We start from the raw sequence: 23,621 nt of genomic DNA, 5'->3' as shown, positions 1-23,621 counted from the left end.
ATAGACCCATACAAAGAGGGGGGGGGGTCGCTATCATACATCGAGAGACTCTCAAATGTAACATTTCGGAACTACCCGACATTAAAGGAGCCGAATGTCTAGCATTCAACCTACAGGCCCATGACTCCTTTATGTTCTCTGGAGCATTAATATATCGCCCACCAGGACAAGCGAGCCACTTCCTGGAAACCATGGGTGAAGTTCTTAATAGCCTAACGTTAAAGGCTGCTAATTTCACCTTACTGGGGGAACCTAAATCTGCACCTTGACAGCGCTAGTGACCCAAATGTGTTGTGTTTTAAAGACATTATGCATGTGTTGGGAATGACAATACTGACGACAGATCCTACACATACAGCTGGCCATGTGCTGGATTGTATCTGTTCCAACCTCAATACTATTAAGGTATCCACTCCTTTGCGCCCCTGACCTGGACCGACCACAAATTTATTGCATTCAACCTCAAAACTGAAGTAACTAAGGTCGTAAAACCAGATATAATGAGAAACGAGAAACCGATCCCATGCTGGGCAAAGATTATTGATCACCCAGATCTACCGAATTGGGTAAAAGAGAACAAACCAGCGATACATGGAGAAGTTGTCACTGACAATCTTAGTTATGAACGATGGATGAGATCTATAGGGGAGAAATTGACTTCGGGGGGGAACCAGAAAATTAAAATCTAAACAAGGGAACATTTCAGACCCTTGGTTCACCAGCGAATTAAAAGATACACTGCAAACAGTTTGAAGATTGGAACGAAAATGGCGTAGGCACTATAACAACGACGACCAGGAAATTTTTAAAACAAATAGATGAAAATATCATGCATTAATCAAACGTACTAAAATAAACTATTTTACAAATCAGATTGAAGCTTCACAGAACAATCAAAAGGAAATTTTCCTAATTGTTAAAAGTTTTCGAAATCCTAAATTCCTATCCCAGGAAATCCCACCTTCACAGATCTTTTGTAAAGAGATTGCAAATTATTTCGAACAAAAAATTATTAATCTTACCAAAGATTTTCCCTTAACCCCTGTAAATGACAAAAACACTGTACAAGAAAATAACCTTGGGTAAAGCAGCTGGAACACCTTCGCTATGATTGATCTTGCAGACTCCTCACAAACCATCTCAAAAATTAAATCTAGTTCGCCACTTGACCCCTGCCCCTTTCACTGATCCACGCAATTAAAGACGAGGTAAATCCCATGATCAACGCCATTATTAATGCATCACTCCAATCTGGAAATATTCCCATCACCTGGAAGACTGCAATAGTAAAACCACTGCAAAAAAAGACTCTACATGATCCCTCTGTCCTATCAAATCTGCGGCCCATTTCACAACTGCCCGCTATATGGAAATGTGCTGAAACCCTTGTTAATAAACAGCTCTCAACATTCCTGGAAGCAAATAATATCTTACATCCGAATCAGGCAGGGTTCAGAGCAAACCACTCTACAGAATCAGCACTCCTGTCAACAACAGAAACCATAAAAGCTGCACTAGATCAAGGTAGGAGGGCAGTTTTAATCCTACTTGATCTATCTGCAGCATTTGACACGGTGTCCCATGCCATACTATTACATCGCCTTGCTGGGGCTGGCATAGGGGGCACCGTGTTAAAATGGTTTAAAAACTTTCTGCATAGAAAACAGATAACTATGCTGGGACAGCTCCACTCGGAGGAGAAGGAGATTGGTTCAGGGGTGCCACAGGGCTCAAGCCTGAGCCCTACTTTGTTTAATCTTTACATGGCGCCCCTAATCAACCTCATTGCTTCCTTTGATGAAAGCACTATAGCATACGCAGACGACACTCAATTGGTCCTGGTTCTGGATGATAATACAGATAAAGCAGAACAGGTTCTGAAAGAGTGTCTGACTGCTACTTTCAATTGGATGCATAACAACCACCTTAAATGTAACTCTGCCAAAACAGAGATTCTACCATTTGGGAAAAACAACCTCTTCTCCCCACACACCTGCTGGCCATCGGTGCGGTAGCCCCACCAAACACCATCAGTGCAACCCGAAACCTGGGAATAAAATTTGACGAGATGCTCTCTTTTAAGCAACAATCTATAGAAGTGGCAGCCTCTTGTTTTAATATCATAAAAGGTCTCCGAAATTTTTTTGATTTCCTGCCTTTTTCAGCCCGCCGCACAGTAGCAATTGCTTTAGTCACATCAAGAATTGACTACTGTAACAGTCTGTATGCAGGGGTGGCAAAATCCACCCTGCATAAATTACAGATGGTACATGATGGCGCGGCTGGTTCTAAGGTGGCCTAGAAAATCATCAGCATCGGCCGCCTTAGACACGTTGCACTGGATCCCTAATCAGAAGCGCATATTGTTTAAAATCCCTGTGATCACTTTTAGAGCTTTTCACAAGCGTGGTCCAAAATATCTGTCCAACAAATTTCACAGATACCACCCCACCAGAGAACTCAGGTCAGCTACTGCCAATTTGATGACTGTCCCTAAGTTCAGACTCGCCACCAAGGGAGGAAAATCATTGGCAGTCTTAGGAGCGAAAGCCTGGAACACACTCCACGCCCATCTTCGCTCAATTACATCAGAGCAGATTTTTAATAAATCCCTAAAAACATGGATCTACGGATTAGCCGAATCAGTGTGCAAATCACTTGTCTGATCATATAAAATGTTTCAAACCCGGTCAAAACCTGCCAATTCACTAGTAATGAAATCGCAGCGCCAAGATGCTCCTTGGAGCGACAGCGCGCTTTACAAATACCTCAACATCAACATCAACATCCAGAGGATGTCCTGGTATCGCCGAACCTTCCAGCACTTTCGGCTTTGGAGATATCAAAAGGCGTTCCCCTCCTGGAGACTTCTGCTCGTGACTTTCCTTTCACTTTGTGGTCGTCTTCTCCTTTCTTGGTGACTCTACGACTCCTGTGCAGGATACATTGTGACTGTTCATACAGGAGAGTTCTTCGGCGTCTAAAGTTCCCGTGGACCCACTGCCTGCGAGTCGCCATGGATTGATTTTTGATGATTCTTTTCTCCTTTATTACCTCTTAGTGTGCCTTTGGGTTGCGAAAGGGGGGGGGGGGGGGGGTTTGTGTTCTTGTTCGGAAGGGCCAAGGTTGAGATCGACTAGGTCGGGAAGGGTTGGAGTGGCTTTCACAAGTGTTTGACCTGTAACGGTTTGCTCTAAGAGGCTGGGCGGTGTCTTACGGTACCCTCTACTTTTTTCTATAGTGTTGTCATAAGTGTTCTTTTAGTGATAGGGGCATGGCTGTTTCTGGCGGGCGGTCCAAAGGGGCTGGGAGCCCAAATGTATATGCCCTCCTCCATTCATTTTCCTATCTTTAGGGTTTTAGTTATTATCGGCGACAGGCACGCTGCTAGTGGGGTTAGGCAGTAGCCATCTGCAGGGGTGCAGGGTGGGGGGCTGGACGGGGTTTTTTTTATTTTGCATTTTTTATTTTCCATGGCCTTTATTTTCCTTCTCTTTCTTTCTTAAGGATCAGTATAGCTACGAATCATTCGGACTCGTAAGCTTGTATTTAGTGCTTATGCTTTTATGATATCTGATTTCCGGGTGGGCAGGCTCCGAGAATTGGCGCACCATGGAATGTATATTGTGTGTTCATTTGCATCGATCTGTATGCTTTGGCGCCGATTCTCCATCATAGTGGTTATTATATGTATATCCTGTTTCTTACCCTGTCCCCCGCATTCTCCTGTTTGATCGTATGGCACCTGATCCTCTCTTATATAATATAAAATGAAACCTCGGACTCATCCTGGAACTCAGTTGTGCATTCTCATATCAGTTTTGTCCTGAATCGCTGCCGAACCTCTGGGTTGTCGGCTGATGAGCTGTGTAGTACTGTAATATTGGTGGTCTTAATTTGTCTAGCGGACGGCCCCCGCGGTTGTAGGCCTATGCTTGTATTTTATTGAATGCTAAAATAAAGGTTTTCCCAAAAAAAAAAAACATTTAGTAATTGAATGACATAAAATAATGGACATGCAAACCCCCCCCCCCCCCCCCCACCCTCACCCCCAAAATGATATAAGACAAAGAATCAGATCTTGAAAATGAGTATTAGTGGAAGGCACGGTAACCCTCTCAAAGTTCAAAATTTTGTTTAATGACCTCTCTAGCTACAACACTCCTGATAAATACAGTAAGCTGAGACTCAAATGTGAAATAACAGTGGCTAAAACGTTTGTCTTTCCAGCAGTTAAAACTGCTCAAATATGCACATTAAGGGCTCAATTAGGATCACGGTTTTCCCGCATCTCCGGGCCGGCGTAAGCCACCGCCGGCCCGGAGGATGCGGGAAAACCCCTGCGGAGGCACAAAAGATCCACCGCCAAATTAGGATGGCGGTGGGTCTCAAAATCCGTCCGCAGCTTTTCCGCAGCGATCGCCTTCCGACCGCGGCGGAAGAGCTCTAAAATGGCTGGCGGTGTCTATCAGACACCGCCAGCCATATTAAGATAGCGGAAATCATATGCTTTTCCACAGCGGCTTTTCCGCCGTGGAAAAGCATACGGACATTGACTTCGGGGGCCCATTGCGGGCCCCCTTGGTGACGGGGTGGGGGTTCACATGGGGGGTACCTATGGTACCCCCCCTGCATTTGCGTGGACAAAGCGGAAGGCACCGCGCTGTGCCTGCTGCTTTGTGCACGCAAATGCCGTGCATGCATTTTCAACACTGCGGCGGGTGCAGCTTGAAGCTGAACCCGCCGCAATGTTAAAGATTGAGGATGTGACCGCCACCCTGGCGGTCACATCCTAATCTGCACGGACGGTCCCTCCTACTCTATGGTAGCGGACAGACTCCGGTCCGTCCGCCATCATAATCGGCCCCTTAGTCTGTATTTAAGGTTCTGAGTTTTGAAAAGAGAAATGCAATCTTCAAGGCAATACAGGCTAATTTCATATAATATGTATAAAAATCAGTACCTGTAATCATAGTGGATCCGATGTATCAGGGTGTAACTAATGTACCAACATAAAGTACCTATATATTTACATCTACAGTAAGGTACCCTCTTTTTCTGCTTTTCATCCACTGGTCTACATTAGTATCTTATTTTAACCAGGCTTGATGGTTCGTATACAAACTATTCAATTAATAAGTGAGTGACGTTTGTGGCCATTGGAATGTTGTACTCCCTTCAAAGTTAATTCCCTTATAACTTTAATGATATTAACTGTGTGAAGCATGTGTATTAATCTACAAATGCACCTTTTATTTAGACATTACACGTGGGAAACTAACTAGTATATTGCAAAAATGTAATTAATTAATAAAATGTGAATCTAACATATATGTTTGTGATTACGTAGATAAGAAGAGTAAAGTGCATGTATTTTTGTCTGTAGTAGAATGGTATTGTGGCAAAGAATGCAGATGGTAAGTGTAATCGGTTTGAATGTTGCTTTCGCTAGGTAATACCTAACATGGGTAATTAGAATGGTGGGCGGTAAACAGAAGGGCTTATAATCTATATCTAATTTCTGTTATGTTTGCTTTCGTATTAGTTCTGATTCGGCCCTGCTAGGACTTGTCTAAAAAATGGCTGATGTGAAATGTGACGGCACAAAAGAAAATAAAGATGCCCCCCGCACATGCTCAGAATGGATGTTCAGGCACGAGTGTATGGCTTATGCCCGGAGTGAGAGATGTTAAGGCCAGCTTCACCTGCCACAGGAGTTGTGCCAAGAGAGACTATTCTAAAAGCATGGGAACAGATGAGAGAACTGTGCTCCAGAGGATAGGACCAATCAAAATTGAATGTTAGCCCCTAAAAGTTTTAATTTGGTTATAGAAGGTTAGTGAAAGGGTATAAAAGAGCCTGTACTTATAACGAGGAGGTTCTTCTTCATGCTGCTTCATGATTTTTGTGATTCGTGATGTGGTCTTTACTTTCCGCACCTTTACTCAGCACAACATGTGGTCAGTTGAGACTATTTTCTTTTATGGTGCAAAAGACTTTGAAAATTTTGGACTTTGAACTTTGATGGCGAAAAGGAACGAGACCGTTGCGGGAAACCTATCTTCAGGTGAACCATTCTCATCATAGCCCTATGGCGAAGAAGTAATGAGTATTCTCCATTTCTAATTTTCCTATGCTTAACTGTGTTAAATAATGCTTAGATGTACTTGTCTAATAAATTGTATTTGATTTTGAGTTATCGTTCAAGAATTTAGATAAAATCATATAGAAATTCAACTAGAGTCTGTGGTTATTAGAACAAAGTAATGACAAATAAATGTTAATGTTGAAGGTTTTAAATTATGATTAAGCTGGACTTAATCGCCATCAACTGACTCCTACTAGTTGGTCCATCGATCAAATAGCGGTTTACCTTGATGCTTCAGAACTGATAGCTGTTAAAGTCTAATGTATAAAATGTATATCATTATTGAGTAGGTTGAAAGGTACCCTGCATGTCCTGCAACTCGTCTACTGATCACTGATTCAGGAACAGTGTGAACGCATGGTTATTCGGTATTATGGGCCCCACCGATAAGTGAATGGTTAGAGTTTCCTGGTTTAGTGACACAGGTAAAGGGTTTTATGTTAGACCCGCTGGATCACCATCAAATTGCAGAAAGTTAAAAAGAATAGTAGGGGCTTAATTAATATGGTGGCAATGAAAAGGAGTACACCTATTTGTCTTATAAATGGATCTCATGCCAAGTATGACATATTTTAAAGGAGAAACAACATTTACTGCTAATTTATTCCCATCAGTGACCACAGTATGTGCATGAATTTTATCGTCTCAGTCTTGTCCTGTATAATATTTAAATAGCAGAAACAAATACATCAAAAACGTGAGACATTTCATATTAAATCACACATGTTGTATAGGAAACATATACCATACCTGAATATTGCATTGTAGCCCCTATATAAGAATCTATCATTGATCCGAAGAGCCCAGCAAATGCTCCATACAGAATTAAAGGCCACTGGGGAACTGCAATTTCCAGATCAGTTACGAAAAGCAGTTGGGAAATGAAGTAGGCTAATCCCACAGCCAAACCACCAAGAAAGCTTACAATAAGACCCACGAAAGTAACACCTCCATTGGTACCTACATCAACAGAAATTAAAGAAAGAAAAAACGTAATTTGTATAAAATTATTTCACAATATGTTTTATAAAAACAGAAAACAAAGACAGTTTTTCAGACTTCAACACCGAATCTCTTAAAGTGTCAGCCATTAATATTCTCTATGAATCAGCTAAGGAGAGACAAAAACATGTTTTTCATGTGCAATTATTGAAATAAATAACATTTAAAGGAAGAGGTGCTGCCTTTTGCATACATTTGAAAGGGTGCAGCTACCTTGAATGACAATCCTAACTTTCGTTTAAATGGTCCATATCTTTATGGTATTTACATCTTGCCTGAAATCCCCACGTAGTATATCCAAAAAATGTTCATGGCACAATAGTCATAACTCAAAAGCTTTCAAGATGCACAATGTAACTGTAATTTGATCTCATTTAATGCAACAGCACTCTTTCTGAGGTTTAGGAAAGGGTATGCATAACGTTTAAGAAATGTACATTATAATTATTAATGTAGTAGTGCATCATAGGAAAGGGTACAGCTATCCAAGAAGCACTAGCACAGAAGGTACGTTACAGGGTTACTTTGATGGAATGTACTCTGGAATCAGAAGTCAAAGGGTCAAGCGTGGGCCTAATTGTTGCCTTTTTCTCTGGAAAGAGTTTTGATGGCGTGGAATGTGGTGAATTAATGGCCAGTTTAGAATTGCAAATGGGATGTTTAGTTTTTTCATGTTTTTGTGTTCTGGACTTGGGCTTTCTTGTGATAGTTTGCAGCTTCAGCGATGTTTGCGGGTAACCAAAGTGGAGGCTATCCAAATGTTGAAGCAGGTTTCTAGTCAGTGATGCAAGGTGTGACCCCCTGGTTATTATTACCTGGAAGATAGGAACAGGCAGGTCTTTAGTGACTTAAGGGAAAGTGAGATGGCCATCCACGTTGAAATTATGTTTATGAACAGCATGCCAAAGTTAGATTTGGAGTTTAATATGCCAGGCTTGTAGTAGTTTGTCGGTCTTCAATATTACCATGCACACAAACCACCTGGTATTGGAGCATAAGCATTTAAGGACATGCTATACTGAGAATAATGTACAATTGATAATGAGTATCGCCCCTTTATGTGGGCAACAAACGGCAACAGGCAGCATTGAAATAAAGTGAATACTGACCCTCCGCCACACTTTTTGCAAAGTTATAATTAGAAGAAAGCTGTTTTACCTTATTGCTCTCTGTACTCCAAGGTACTGTGACATTACATGACCAATAGATTTATATTTAGCGTTTTTTGTTTTGTTTTATAAAAACGCCAAAGAACTTTTTCAATATTCCATGTGCCATGTGTTGTTTTATGCCGATACAGCACTCTAAAGGAACCATTTTAAAAAGGTTTGTGTTTTAGGTTAACAAGTTCACACTTCAAATGTAATTCACTTAAGACAATATTTGCCTGGGAATTTTCAAACCAAAATACACTACTGTACCTGTCGAATTTATTTTCCCTTTTTCTACACCAGTGAGGCAATAACCTGGGCTGGCTTTTGGCATAACTAGCTAGGCCCAGGCCTGTGGGCCAATATTTAGCAGGGCGAAAGGAAACTGCATAAAAGTCCTACAAACAGCAACGCCCCTCAACCTTGGCTCCATTGATTTCCTTTAAAATGCTTCTAATCGTTTTTAACATGCCACAGCTGTTTTTAGAATCCTACCAGCCCCCTACCTTGCCCTCCTATCCATCTCTCGACCCATGCCGGCAGACATCAACTCTCCCTTCCCAACCCAACTAACCTGGCGAGCTACGTTGTGTGTGATTCGGGTGAGATGGGGAGCTGCGGAGATGAGTATTCAGAGACTAGTCTCTGTTCTGATGAGGCCAACTAGAGACTGACCTGTGAGTAGGGCCTGCTGCCTCATATGAATTTACCAGCACCAGCCAAGGATGCACATTTATTCCTGCCTAGGACGCTTAAGGAGAAAGGGCTAGCTCTGATTCGAACAAACCGGTTTTCCACTTCTTTACCCTAATTTATACATGGCTGTTTTAATCTGAAAGTTGTTGCTCCTACCTCTGACGAGAACGAAAGTACAGAATTCAGTAATTTCATTAAAACGGATAGTTGTACACACATTACATATTGCTCTATTGAACTCATTAGGACTCTCATCAAACTGCTTTCACTAGCTTTGCAGCCTTATATAACCTTGTCTACATACTGCTCATTCGTCTTCACTTGGTCCGTATAGACCTGAATAAGTTAAGCGTGAAAAAGAAAATAGGAGGGCACGTATTCTAGAACCAAAACAAATAATATCTCACATGTCCCACGGATTCTGAGGCTGCTCCTCGCTACCGTTTCCCATGTTTAAACTTTTTTCCTAAGTCTAATGTTAGCAAGCATTTACAATGCAATGGTCTCGGCATTATTAAAGGTAGAGCTATTGGCATTGCTCATGACATTTAAAAAAAATTTTTTTTAAACATAAATAAATGGTATTGTCATCCACAATTGCAATAGGTTAACAGAGAGTAGTAGAGAGTATTCGTGGACACAGAGACACACACACACACAGACAGAGCCGCGCACACACACACACACACACACAGAGCCGCGCGCACACACACACACACACACACAGACAGACAGACAGAGCCACGCACACACAGACAGAGCCACGCACACACAGACAGAGCCACGCACACACAGAGAGCCACGCACACACAGAGAGCCACGCACACACACAGAGCCACCCACACACACAGAGCCACCCACACACACAGAACCACCCACACACACAGAGCCACCCACACACACAGAGCCACCCACACACACACACAGACAGAGGCACGCACACACACAGAGCCACCCACACACACACAGCCACGCACACACAGGCAGAGCCACGTACACACAGGCAGAGCCACCCACCAAGAGTCATTCACACAGAGCCACCCACACACAAAGAGCCACCCACAATAACTAAATATAGATGCATATACCACGTGTGGTCACCGACAACTGCCGTAACACACCTAGAATTTGCTAAAGTTCACACATCTTTAAACAATGGCAAAATCAAATACGATAAATTCAATGTGTCCTTTAACCCGTTAACCGCGGCGGTAATTCCGCCGCGGTGCGGGCGTTTCCGTGCGCGGGTGGGGCGCTGGGGAGGTAGTGCTGCCGTCGGCCAATGGCCGACGGCAGCAAGGAAAGGGTGAAACACTTAGTATACACCCAATCACTCACCAGTGACTATCTCTGATAGATGTTGATTCCAAGGAATCCCCGAGACTGCTGGTGGACGTACGTGCGTCATGACGTATGCAGTTTAAAGAGAACGCTGTTTAAAATGAAACTTTATTGATAATTCACTGCTGGTGCTCTCGTGTTACCAAGACTCGCAATACAACTACCAACCTCCAGTATTCCACACGTTACTGCGTCACCTCTATGGCAATTAAAATCTCAGAGACGCCTAAACTCATGATCACAAGACCATATTAAAAAAAAGGAAAAAACTTTCTATGCAGCTTGATGTGCTATGTAATGTGCAGCTTCCTGCTGATAATAAAGTAGGAACAGAATATCGTACTGTAAAACGGGTGATAACGAAAAAAAGTAGAGTGAAAAAGTGCAAATGAAAATCAAATAGAATAAGATATAAATATCGATTGGTTGTTATATGGGTGCAAATCCTGTACAAACATCCAAGGCATTCCATGTTTTACAAATAACATAAGTGATTGAGTTAATTTACATAGTGTACACTACAGAAAAGCCAGTCTTGCGGCGCCAGATGCCACACGCGGAGATAGCTCTGCTGTGTGCTGCTGAGAAGGACAGCATTAGTTTTTACAAGTAAAGGTAGTGCTGCCGCTTATTTCATGGAGCAGCAATGCACAATGAAAGATCGTTCTGCTGCTTCTGAGAGGAAACACTTTAACTAGTCTAAGCGTTACCCTGACCGAGAGATAGCAGTTCGGGACTCCGCATTAGACAGCAGTGCTAAGGGGACCAGTGAAGGGCGCACTCTAATGGTAGTGCCTCTGAGGGGCACCGAGCGGTTCTGACAGTCACGCCAATGGAGCACACATTAATAGCGCCCGGCAGCCACTGCACGCACCCCTTGTACCACCTCTGCGAACAGCTCCCCTCAAGAGATGCGCGTGCCACAACTCAGCACAAAGCGCTTGTTTGTAGAAGCGGGGGCATTAGGGAGAGAGGTGCGCGGCCTGGCGTGCATGAGTATTGCACTGATACCCACACAGCAATCAAAACAGCGGCCTGCAGCCTTGTCCTGGTGGAGGGAGAAGGCACGAAAAACGGCACTTACCTGGAGTGGCAGCGAGGCTGTTCCTGCCAACAACAACAAAAAATGGCGGCCGCAAACGTCCGAAATCTTCGATATCGGGGCGTGTTTTTTGCGTTCTGAGTGACGGATGACATCACAGGTAGAAAGAACGCAAAAAACACGCCCCTGAATCCTAAAAAGACGGGGCTTCAACCGAGTGACGCCCCTCTCCTCCAATGGCTGGCCTCCGTTGAGGAAGCCAGCCAATGGAGAAGAGGGGCAAGTTCAAGCCCCCCTAACTCAAAAACATAAAATCTTTGGACTCCACCCACTGCTATGCAGTGAGACGGTCCTCAACCTAAAAATTATGGTACTTCTTGTCCTCCATCCTTGAAGAAATTTTTTACAAGTAACTGAGAACCGGACAATAATTTAATAGTGCTAGACCAGGCCAGTGTCGAAGTTAAATCAGTATTCTGATAGTGTCCTCTAAAATGTGTCCCTCTCCAGTGACTTATTTCAAAACCTGGTATTGCAGCTAAAATCTCCCAATGACAAGTCAGAGTTCAGCCTCACACCAGACACAGGTTTGCTATTCGCTAACTATTTTACTCCACATTTTTAAAGAAACAAAACTTTCAGTTTTGCACAAAAAGCCACCCCTTAGGTGCCTGATATTGGGCACTCTTGGGTTGGTTTTCTGGTCTCCCTGCCAATATTTAGAAGTAGACATTCAAGCTATGTGCCTACAATACACAGTGGAACATGGCAAAGCAGAACATTCTTAAGGCTCTCAAGATGACCGGTCTCACATGTGAGACAAACAGCCTAGTCTTGACTTTTAGCCCACTAAACTGAGTATTCTGGGACAGGTTGTTCTGTAGGGTCGAGCATGAGTCAGAGCGCATGGGTTGCAAAACTTGTTGTTGCGGAGTATAAAAGAGAAGCCCCGCTCACTCTCTGCCCATATTTTTCATTGGCTTGTGTCATTGTCCTTCGTAAATGCTGACTTGCCAGTCGTTATTAGGGTTGTTAGTCCCTCATTGGTAACGCCTTGTCTGCATTTGTAACCTGCCATGGCGAATGTCTTTTACTTCGGATGCAACTGTATGTCTTATTTAGTCTGTAGCAAACAAATGATGGACGGAATGCTGACAGCGCAAACATTCTCCCCAGTTAGAAGATCTGGGTTAAATCCATCATTCTTTTGCCCACTACGCCACCCCAGTTTGGACCCAGCCAAATGCAAATCAGTCTTGACCCTGTGTCTCATGGGAACAGATCAGACCGAACTGCCAGACCAGGTCCTCCCTGGACCGGAAACAAGCCTCCTGGAACCGGTTTCAGGGTAGGTCACATCTTCTTCAGCCAGGCTTAGTCTGTAAGCACTCTTTTCTTTAATGGGTTTCCCCTACTGCAGGCATGACGTGCCTTACCAGCCATGCCCGCTTTCCCTTCCAAGCAGCCCTGGACAATTGCGGCCTCTTCTTTAGGTTTAAAGTATTTTATTCATCATGACACACCAAGACAAATACACAGTATCATGGAGCAACCTGTGAGGACGGGCGGAACCCCGTCCCTGGCGAAGAGCTATTAGGCGCAGTCCATATATGTTAATCGAACACAGCAGTAGAAGAAATGCATTGTCCTAGTATGAGATGACATTTTCATTGCAAACACCCCCTCAAACCCCAACTTCCAACTCCCCTAACCCAACCCCCCCGCCCCCACCCTCCCCACCCGTCGTCCAGTGCACAAGCTCTATCCAAAGCGTACATCAAAGCCACCTCTCGGGGGGAAAGTGAGTCTCGTATTAAATCACTGATCTGGAGCTGCTGGGCTCGTGAGCCGCATGAGGCGGAGGTATTTGGGACAGGTAAGCTCCCTAAACTCTGTGAGCAGTAAGGAATGAAATGGTTGCCAGAGTTCGTTAAATTGCGCTATGTCCCCAGCCACCATGAGGGACAATTTCTCCATACCCAGCACGTGCCACAGTCTATGGAGCCAGCCCGTGATGGTGGGTGTCGTGGTGGTGCGCCAATGTATCAAGATGTTCTGGACTGCGGAACCTAGGGCGATGGCTATTTGCCTACCCCTACGGGATTAGAGGGGGTACATCAATCCATTCGGAAGCCCCAGCAGGGTGTATGCAGGGAAGCGCGGGAGCTCAATGCCGAAATGGGAGTCTATTTCGTCCAGCACTTCCTTCCAATGGCGTCTAAGAGAGGGTAATCCCATAGAATGTGTGTAAGTGTATCCCGGTGCCCGCACCCTGGCCAACATGTGTCCTCCTTACTACGGTCAAATTCGTGAATCCGCTCAGGTGTGTAGTACCAGTAGGTGGAAACCTTGGTCAGTGTGTCAGTGAGGCCCATGTGATATGCAGAGTGCCGCGCTCTATAGGAAATGTGCTCCCACTCCTTAGGGCTTAACGTCCTTCCTAGCTCCCGCTCCCAGCGCTCTCTCCCCGGGTTGTAGAAGTGCGTTGAAGGCTGTTGTAAAAAAAACTATAGAGATCCGTGATCAATTTAGAGTCTGATGTACGCGACAGTAGCCATCTCTCGTATGGTGAGAAATGTCTATCTGCCGTCTCTTTCACCTGTGGTTAAAGAGCCCAGTGGCGGGCTTGCATATAGCGGTGCCTCTCGGTCTCGGGGAGGGAAAACTCCTGCGGAAAGGGGACAACCCCTTCAGGGCCATACATATGTCACAGAGCTCTACACCCAGCCTGCCTCCAGTGTGTGAATGCCCCCTTTTCCATTCCCGGGGTAAAGTCCGGGTTGTCCACTAACGGCGTGAGCGGCGACGGGAACGAGGTGAGGTCATATCTGATGCAAGTAGCATCCCAGACCCTCAGAGGCACCCTAGTGACAAAAGAGGCGTACAGATTCTTAGGCCGGTGTGACCGGTGCAGGAACGGGACCTCCTGCAAAGGTCTACCTGCCATCGCCTGATCCTGGAAGAGCCAATGCTGATCAGACTCCCATCTACACCATTCCACGAAATACCGCAGCTGCGCTGCCTGGAAATAGTTACGGAAATCAGGTATTCCCAAGCCTCCCGCCTCAGGGGCCAGAAGTGAGGGCCCTGCGCATTCTGGGCTTTTTCCCTTGCCAAATGGAACGCGCAACATCCGACTGCAGTTGCGGGATCCACCCGACCGGCGGCTGGAGCGGCAGAGCCCGGAACAAGTAAAGAACCTGCGGTAAGACCGTCATTTTAATGGCTGCAATTCTGCCCAACCAAGAGAGGGTGCCGCGATTCCATCTACCTAATTCCTCCCTGATCTTCGCCCCCAGAGCTGTGTAGTTGGCCGAAACCATAGCCGGTAACCTGGGGGCTATCTTGATCCCCAGGTAGGGTACCGCCTCTGACGACCAGAGCATGGGGAACCTATTCTGCAGGTACGTCCTAGTGGCCGGCTCCAGGGAGATATCTAGAGCCACCGACTTCCCCATGTTCATCTTAAAGCCTGCGACCGCGCCAAAGGAAGCCAGCTACTCTATGCAGGCCGGTAAGGCTGTCCGGGGCTCAGCCAACGAGAGGATGACATCGTCAGCATAGAGGCCGACAGCGTGTGTGAAGCCTCCCATCCGTATCCTCGCCACAACCGGGTTGTCACGGACCCGTTGAGCAAACGGCTCCATGTATAGGGCAAAGAGCAAGGGCGAAAGCGGGCATCCCTGCCTAGTGCCCCTTTCGATGTTTAAGGCCCTAGAGGTGTACCCATTCACGCGGACCACAGCCGTCGGCTCCCTGTAGCAGTTGAGGATCATGGAGCGGAACTTGTCCCCTATGCCCGCCTTCACCAGGACTCGTTCCAGGTAGGGCCAATGCACCCGGTCGCTTCTCCGCGTCCACTGCTAGCTTCATTCTTTCCCCCGGGATCCGGGAGGCTTTCTCTAGCAGGTGGACTACCCGTTTCGTATTGTCGACCGTCTGCCTCCCCGGGTCAAAGCCAGCTTGATCAGGATCAATAAGACTGGGTAGGTGAGGGGCTAGTCGACTGGCCAAGATCCCCGTGTAGAGTTTTAAGTCTACATTCAGAAGGGATATCGGTCTGTAAGACCCACAGTGCTTCGGGTCCTTCCCTGGTTTAGGGATGACTGTAATGGAAGCCCGTAGGAGATCAGGTGGAATGGCCCCCGGTTCCGCAAACGAGTTAAAAAGACGAGTAAGGATAGGGGCTAGCGACGTGCAGAACGTTTTATAAAAGAGCGCGGTGTAACCATCCGGGCCTGGCGCCTTGCCATTTTTAAGTCTGGCAATGGCAGACACCACCTCTTCTACTCTAATATCCCTATTCAGGTGCTCCGCCTGCAAAGGATCCAGGGAATCCAGATAGGAGGCCATGGCCGCCTCGTCTGGTGGTTCACTGGTGTAAAGGTCCGCGTAAAACCTGCGGAACACGTCCGAGATAAGAGCAACCCCAGTTTCCACTCCCCCTGCAGGGTCAAAAATCTCCCTCACTAGCAGGCTCTATTGTGCAACTTGGAGCCTGTTGGCCAGCAATTTGCCACAATGGTCTCCCCCTGTATAGAAGGCGTGGCGCAGCCGGAGTGCCGCGTACTCCGCCCGATCCAGATCCAGGGCTGCCAGAAGCTTTCTCGCTTCCTTGAGCTGCTGCCAGATCCTGGGTGCCCCCGTCCTGCGTTGTATCAATTCCAGCTCGCGAACCCTATCAGTAAGTTCTTCCCTCTTGGCCCGTCGTTCTTTGTTTTCGGCTGCAGAGATCGCAAAAAATCCCCCCCTGAGGACTGCCTTTAGGGCCGCCCACTGTGTGGCCTGGGTGGTGTCGGAGTTATCGTTGTGGGCCAGATAGTCCCGGAGCGCATCCTCAATACGGTCCACCACAACTTTCCTGTGCAGCAGGGTTTCTCGGAGACGCCATGTCTTAGGAGGATGAGCTGCCGGGGGTAGACACAGCCTGGCCTCAACCGGAGCGTGGTCAGATAGGGACAACACACCCATTTCCGACCCCGAGACCAGCGCTTGCACCGGAGACGTAACCATTAGGTGGTCGAGCTTCGCATACGTCTTATGTGCATGGGAATAATATGAGTAATCCCTGTCTGTGGGGTGCATATGTCGCCAAAGGTCAAGAAGGTCTACCTCCGCTAGCCGCGCCTTGCAGCAGGCTGAGAATTCCCCGACCTGCGGGGAGCGCTGCGCCGATCTGTCCGCAGCAGAGTCGAAAACCATATTAAAATCTCCTCTGAGAATAATATGTCTGTCTGGCGAGGCAGTGATATCCTCCACCGCTGACTGCAGGAAACGTTACTGTCGATCATTAGGGCTATAGAGGGATCCGATCGTGAAGGTAAGTCCCCCAATCCTGAACCTGTGCGCTAACAATCTGCCCTTCTGTTCGGCGAACTTATGGAGATTTTCCCCCTTAAAGTGTCTAGCTACCAGAATCGCCACCCCTGCTGTCTTAGTGGTGCAAGAGGAGAAGAATTGGATGGGGAACTTATGTGAGCGTAGTCTATGTGTGTCCTGCGGCAGCAGGTGCGTCTCCTGAAGGAGGCATATGTCTGCATGAGTATTCTCCAACAGGGAAAGCACTGCCTGCCGCTTGACAGGATGATTCAAACCCCGGACATTCAGGGTCACAACCTTAAAAGTGTAAGGAGGCATAATGGACTATGTGTGTGAAAGCATAACGTCCCTGTCTTGATGCGGCGAAAGGTGTGAGCACCCACTCCAGTGTCAGAGGCAGAAAGGCAAAGAAGAGACAGTATATGGTCACACAGCTTCTCCAGCTAGGCAAACTACGATGTGTGGCTGACTCCAGAGTATCCAGTAGCTGCGCAGCGCAGCGCATTGGGCAACCTTCTCCCCTCTCCCCGCAAGCGCGCCGTGTCCCCATCTGGCCAAGACAAGGGAAATGAAGGCCGCTAAAGCAGCTAGTACCTGCATGGTGCACCGGACGACTCCCCCCCCCCCCCCTCACCCAACTTCCGGATCCCTCCCTGAAACTCCCACTCCCCAACTAGACCCCCCCCCACAATCCCCACCCCACACCCCCCTTCCCCCAAACTGTTCCAAAGGTACCATTGTCCCAGTCCGGTCCACAACGGACAAGACTGTGGAGAGTCACAGAAGTGGACGTCCAGCCACTACGCAACTACCCGCTCCCCCCCCCCTCCCCCGGGCCCCCAAACCTGCAGTACCATGAAAGCGATGTTGATCTCCCCCCGGAGTTCTTCTCAGGCAGTCAGTGCAACCTCACCGGACGCCGTGTCTCTGGCCACCCCTCTCACTGCGCTATCCATTCACGCCCGGATAGTAGGCGAGTCCGGTCTTGCAGAGGGGGTAGAGGGCCGGCGACCAGGGACCGACTGCCAGCCATCTCTAGTGACACGTCTACGGCGTGGGGTAGGCGCGTCCTCGTCTGTTGCAGTGATTCCCAGCACCCCGCAGGTGTCCTGAAGGGAGTGCAGCTGATGCAGAGTTCCATTCCAGCGGAAGATGAGGCAAAAGGGTTTGCCCCATGAATACTGAGTGCCATGCACCCGTAGGAAGTCAGTCGCTATTTTAAAGGCCTTGCGTTTCTGCAACGTGACTGCTGAAAGATCTTGGCAGAGGGCCACGCGGTGACCCCTAAACTCCAGGGAAGGCTTGGTTCGGGCTTCGCGGAGGATCCTCTCCTTCAAGGGGTAATCCGGCAGGAAGGCCAAGAGATCTGGGGGAGGTGCTGAGGACCGGCGCCGCAGGCCCACTCTGTGCGCCCTGTCTATCTTGACAAGAAAATCGGTTGGCTCACCTAATATCTCTCTGAACAAGTCTCGCAGGTAGTCCGCTGCGTCCTCCCCTACTTCTCCGAGAGGAACGCCCCGGACCCGAATGTTGTTCCTCCGGGACCGGTTCTCAAGGTCCTCTGCATGTGATTGAAGATCGATTTGTTGGTCCCGCAGCCGTATCACCTCCTGCTGGAGTTGCGTGATCTCTTAGTCTCGGGCGTGTCCAGCCTTCTCTACTGAGGTCACCCTCTCACCCAGGCCATCGACCTCCCTCCGCACCTCTCGAACCTCCCCCGCCACCTCCTGCTTCAACGTCTGAAAGTCCTCTCGCAGGGAGCTGAAGAGTGATTCAAGAAAAGACCTGGTGACCGGCGGCTCTCCTCCGCTCGCCCCTTGGGAGCCGCTCGATTGGCCTGGGGATTGCTGTCCCCGATCTTGCCTCGCAGTGCCCATGTTCAGCATATCCGGCAGGGTACGATCACCCTTCCTGTTCCCTTTATTGCCGGCCATTCTGCATGGTATATTGCGCTCCTTGGCTACTTGCAGAGACACTGAATGGCCGCAGCCCCTTGCCGCTCTCTTGGGGCACGAGCCGATCGGTCTGCACTGCTCTCTCGTATCCCCTGTGCCCCTGCGCCGTCGTCTGCGGTCCGCTCACCCCCAAATCCGGCTATCCTCTGAGCCTTCTAGTCTACGTGCCAGGCCCACACTGGTCCTCACCACCTCAACTGTGGGCGATGAAGGCGCGGCTTCCCCAACCACTCGGCGTGCAACGCAGTTACCACCATGCACCACTCTCTGAATTGCCGAACCAGCGCTATAACCAAAGGATCTCCGGCCCCTCAGGCTGAGCGGGAATAGTGCGCCCTCATCCCTGGTGCCGTCGCGCAAGGGGGGTAGTCTAGGCCAGCCGCCCCCTCACCGTGCCACCCCACCTCCAATGTACCTGGAAGGCCACTCGCCAGAATGGGTAGGCAGGCACCTAACCTCTCCTAGGCCATGCTGGTTCGGGCCGTCGATATGGCGGGCCGGACCGCCTCCAGCGGCGGGAGAGCCGAGCAGGGCCCCCTCCACTCCAGCCAGCGAGGCCCGCCAGTCCAACCGCCCTCCACAGGCGACTCCGGAAGTGCGAGCCGCAGCCGCGGCGTCGCGCAGGTTCCCACGCCCGACGGGGTCTCAGTCCACAGCTGTTCTACCAGGCCTCTCAATCCGCTGCCCGGGCCACGTACCGCTCAAGGGGACAAAGCTCCACTCCCTTCTTGGCTCCAACAGCGGGCCTCGGCCGGTCAAGGGCGTCCCCGATCTCCCTTAGCCTCCGTTGCGCAGGCCGCAGCCCCGGCCTCACGTAGTGCGCTACGCCGGAGGCCTCACCCCAGGCCCTCCGTTACCAGGAATCCGTCGATCCAGACCACCGGAACCCTCCGCAGGGTCGGATAGGCGTAATCTCCACCGCCAAATAGGCACCGCAACCTCGGGGCCCTTCCGCTCAATGCTGCAGTTACGCGGCGAGCCCGGCTCCGTCACCGGCCCAGCCCAGGGCCGTCGCTACTCCCGGCAGTGCCTCCGGGGTCATCCAGCTGCAGCTCCGGGGTTCTTAGTCGCCCCGTTCGGCGTCACCAGAGTCCCCCCTCCTCCTGTTGCCGATTTGCCGCAACGTGGGGGGAGAACAGCTTATACAGGCGGCATGAGGGCCCAGGCTCGGAGGAGCTCACGGAGAGTGCGTCCACTCACTCCGCCATCTTGGCCACGCCGGCGGCCTCTTCTTTGAAGTGAAATTGGTTCCGCATTTCCCAGAGTTTGAGCTATTGCAATTGTAAATGACAACAGCTTAAACTCTCGTAAATGCGAGATCCTTTGCACTGCAAATGCTTGTACTCAAAGGGCTTACACAGCCAGGGTGGCCTGAAGGTGATTTCTCCTCCTGGTCTGCCCTTTTCGGCAAGCATGCCTGGATCGAACATTCTTTCGAATCAGAGGCTAATGCCATCAGACCTGGAAGGCAAGGAGCCACCAGACTGTCAGAAACTCCCCCACCGCAACATGCTATTGCGTGGTAGACATAAAAGAAGGACTTCAAGACACTTTGAGGAACTCTTGCGAGTATCATGCAAGGGTAATTTTTTTCTGTGAAATGTAAAACAATTCCACATAGTAACAGAACCATATGCTTTCATTTTCCAAACTGCATGAACAGAGTAACATTAATGTCAAACAAAAGGTAGCCACACTCGTAAAACATTAAATCACCAAAAGCGATTTTAGCTGGGCAAAGAAGTTAGGGAAACTGATGTTGACTATTGCAATTTTATTAAAGATTAATAATTTTTATATTCCCCTCCGTATAGCTTTATCAAGGAGAGAAAGGAATAGTGATAGGAGATATCAAGAGAAAGATCTAAATCTTTATTTCCTTATATTTATTTTCTCTCAAACCAGCAAATGCACTGTATTATATTAAAATATAGAATAGGATTACATCCGCTCAAGGCACAATCGTCTGGTATAAACTCTTAAGAATTCTGATGGGGTGTTTAGACGTGATTTACAAAAGCAATGTACTAAAGTTTATACTGTGATAAAGCGACTATATTTTAGCTTTGTACGTAAATTTTCAAAACTCATTTCTTTAAAATATATTAACATTCTAGTGTGCAAATTGTATTCTCAACGCAATATTTGTGTATATATATATATCTATATATCTATTACCTACTGGCGGTCGCCAGTAGGTATATATAGTTAGGATTTTTTCTCTATGGGATTTTTGAAAATTCTATGTCTAATAACTTTGGCGTTTGTGGACGGAATTGGCTGAAAGTTTCAGGGAAATGAAACATTTTGTTTCTGAGCAGCCCCTGACAATTTGGGGGGGTTTCATCAAGGGGGGGCCGAGAAAAAAGGGGGGTCCCAAAACGCGTTTTTCCCATGTTAATTTCCATAGGGCGGTTGGCCTCACTTTTAGCTCGAACGGCTGAATGGATTTGCACGAAACTTGGCAAAATTTTAGGGACTGTTAGCCCGATGTGCCTTTGCTAGGTCTCAATATATGTGCTCCAGTGGATTTTGAGTAATTTAGGTTCAAAAAAAGATATATATCTGGGCGGAGCCTAACCACACATCTGATCTGATTGGCTGTCAGCACTTCATCCAAGAAGTGTTGGCAGCCATCTTGGGACCAATATACATGATAGCACCTCATTAAAAAGCATTGTAGTTAATAGAGGGTTTTAGGACTTTAGTTACATTATAAATCATTTGTTGATGGTACCATACTCGTTTTAGGAATTGTGGTGGGTTCTAAGGTGATTTTACCATGTGAAAAAACCTTCTGCTGTGATATCATGAATATTGTTTGAAAGAAAACTAATATCTCATGATTTTCCCACAGTGGTTTGGAAGGGGATCTATAAGCTAAACTGAAAGCATATTTTCTGTAAATTCACATTATCTTTCTCAGTCATGTGAAAATGAAGTCTGACATTCTCAGTAAAACATGTACATCCAACAAGGACAGAGACTGTCAGTTGATTCCTTTGTGTTCTACTGCAGCCTCCTAGAGTGTTCTAAAGAACAACTAGAGCGCTAACAGTCCTACTTATTACAAAGGTATGGCACACCTGAAGCCATCTTGATTGGAATAAAGTGGTAACTCTTAAAACATTTAATTTAAAAAGAAACAACATGAGGGGGTATATTTTGCCATAGAAAGTATGATTAGTGCTGCAGAATGAAAAATTAGGGCACATTTTGAGTGACTTCTCAAATCCTTTTCTATTTCATTTAAACATTCTGACATGCAGTCTCCCAAAATGGCCACCAGAGACAAAAGAGCCCAAATGTAGCCCAAATATCACCCAGATGTAGCCCAAGTATAGCCCAATGACAGAATGTCCCAGAGTGTTCTAAAGAACAACTAGAGCGCTAACAGTCCTACTTATTACAAAGGTATGGCACACCTGAAGCCATCTTGATTGGAATAAAGTGGTAACTCTTAAAACATTTAATTTAAAAAGGAACAAAATGAGGGGGTATATTTTGCCATATGAATTATGATTAGTGCTGCAGAAAGAAAAATTAGGGCACATTTTGAGTGACTTCTCAAACCATCTTCAATTTCATTAAAAAATTCCGACATGCAGTCTCCCAAGATGGCCACCAGAGACAAAAGAGCCTAAATGTAGCCCAAATATCACCCAGATGTACCCCTAGTATAGCCCAATGACAGAATGTCCCAGAGTGTTCTAAAGAACAACTAGAGCGCTAACAGTCTTACTTATGACAAAAGTATGGCACACCAGAAGCCATCTTGATTGGAATGAAGTGGTAAGTCTGAAAACACTCAATTTAAAAAGGAACAACATGAGGGGGTTAATTTTGCCATAGAAAGTATGATTAGTGCTTCAGAAAGAAGAATTAGGGATCATTTTGAGTGACTTCTCAAATCCTCTTCTATTTCATTAAAAAAATTGTGACATACAGACTGAAACATGCACTTTGAATACCAGCAGCAGACGTCCCTGGTGAGCAGTAGCTTTACTACAGTGATCTAATGTGCAACTAGAGTGCTAACATTCAGAATTTATGGCAAATGTGTGACACATCTGAATGCCTTCTTGATGGAACCAAAGTAAACAAGCATTGAAAATGCAATAGATCTCGCCCTCGTTTAAGTTAAAGCCATTCTGTTTGTAATAAGGTGGCTTTTTAGCTTTGCTTTTATTAGTGTTTTTTCAACTTTCATGTAAATAACATGCATCTGTATGCATATAAGTATATGTATGCATGCATTTATGTTTGTATTTATATAGATATACAGATGATATATGTTTATATATGTATATATATATATATATATATATATATATATATATATATATATATATATATATATATATATATATATATATATATATATATTCACTGAAAAAACCATAGGCTATAGACCATATATAGTTAGGAATTCGCATTTACAAAACCTTATTTTACTCACACAAAACCATTGAAATTCCATATATAGTTAGTTGCACTAACTATATATCGCGCACCCGCAATCCACTGCTGATGATGTCACATATTACATCATTCATGACATGGTCAGTGACATCACTGATGACATCACTGATGACATCTCAAATGACATCACTGATGACCTCTCAAATGACATCACTGATGACATCTCATTTGACATTACTGATCACATCACTGATGATATCATTCATGTGATAATACGATGAACCTCTTCAGACTCTAATATAACCTTAGATACAATCAGTGTAAACAGACACTCACAGACTGTCACTCATCCATGGAGTTACTCACACACCTAGTCAGTCATGCAAAGAATCAATCACACCTCCATTTCCTCAACTATACAGTTATACAAACTTTACTTATTCAAACATATACTAACACATATTTACTCTCTTATACAATCCCTGATACAAGTTCACAGTGATCCATACAGCCACTCACACATTCACTGGCTCTTATGCACAGTT

The 23,621-nt window shown here is 46.6% G+C and overlaps 1 protein-coding gene across 2 annotated transcripts in view; it reads right to left on the bottom strand.

Moving 5' to 3' along the window:
• Positions 1-23,621, bottom strand: part of TMEM19 (transmembrane protein 19) — a 455,689-nt gene that overhangs the window by 12,132 nt on the left and 419,936 nt on the right. For both annotated transcript variants that reach the window (XM_086921730.1, XM_086921720.1), the window contains exon 6: positions 6,899-7,108. In XM_086921730.1, coding sequence (XP_086777856.1) covers positions 6,899-7,108 — 210 coding nt within the window. The remainder of the gene's footprint in view (positions 1-6,898; positions 7,109-23,621) is intronic.

The sequence above is a fragment of the Lissotriton vulgaris genome, chromosome 1_1 (genome assembly GCF_964263255.1).
Source record: "Lissotriton vulgaris chromosome 1_1, aLisVul1.2, whole genome shotgun sequence".
Classification (NCBI taxonomy): domain Eukaryota; kingdom Metazoa; phylum Chordata; class Amphibia; order Caudata; family Salamandridae; genus Lissotriton; species Lissotriton vulgaris.
This window is presented reverse-complemented; position numbering and strand designations above follow the sequence as displayed.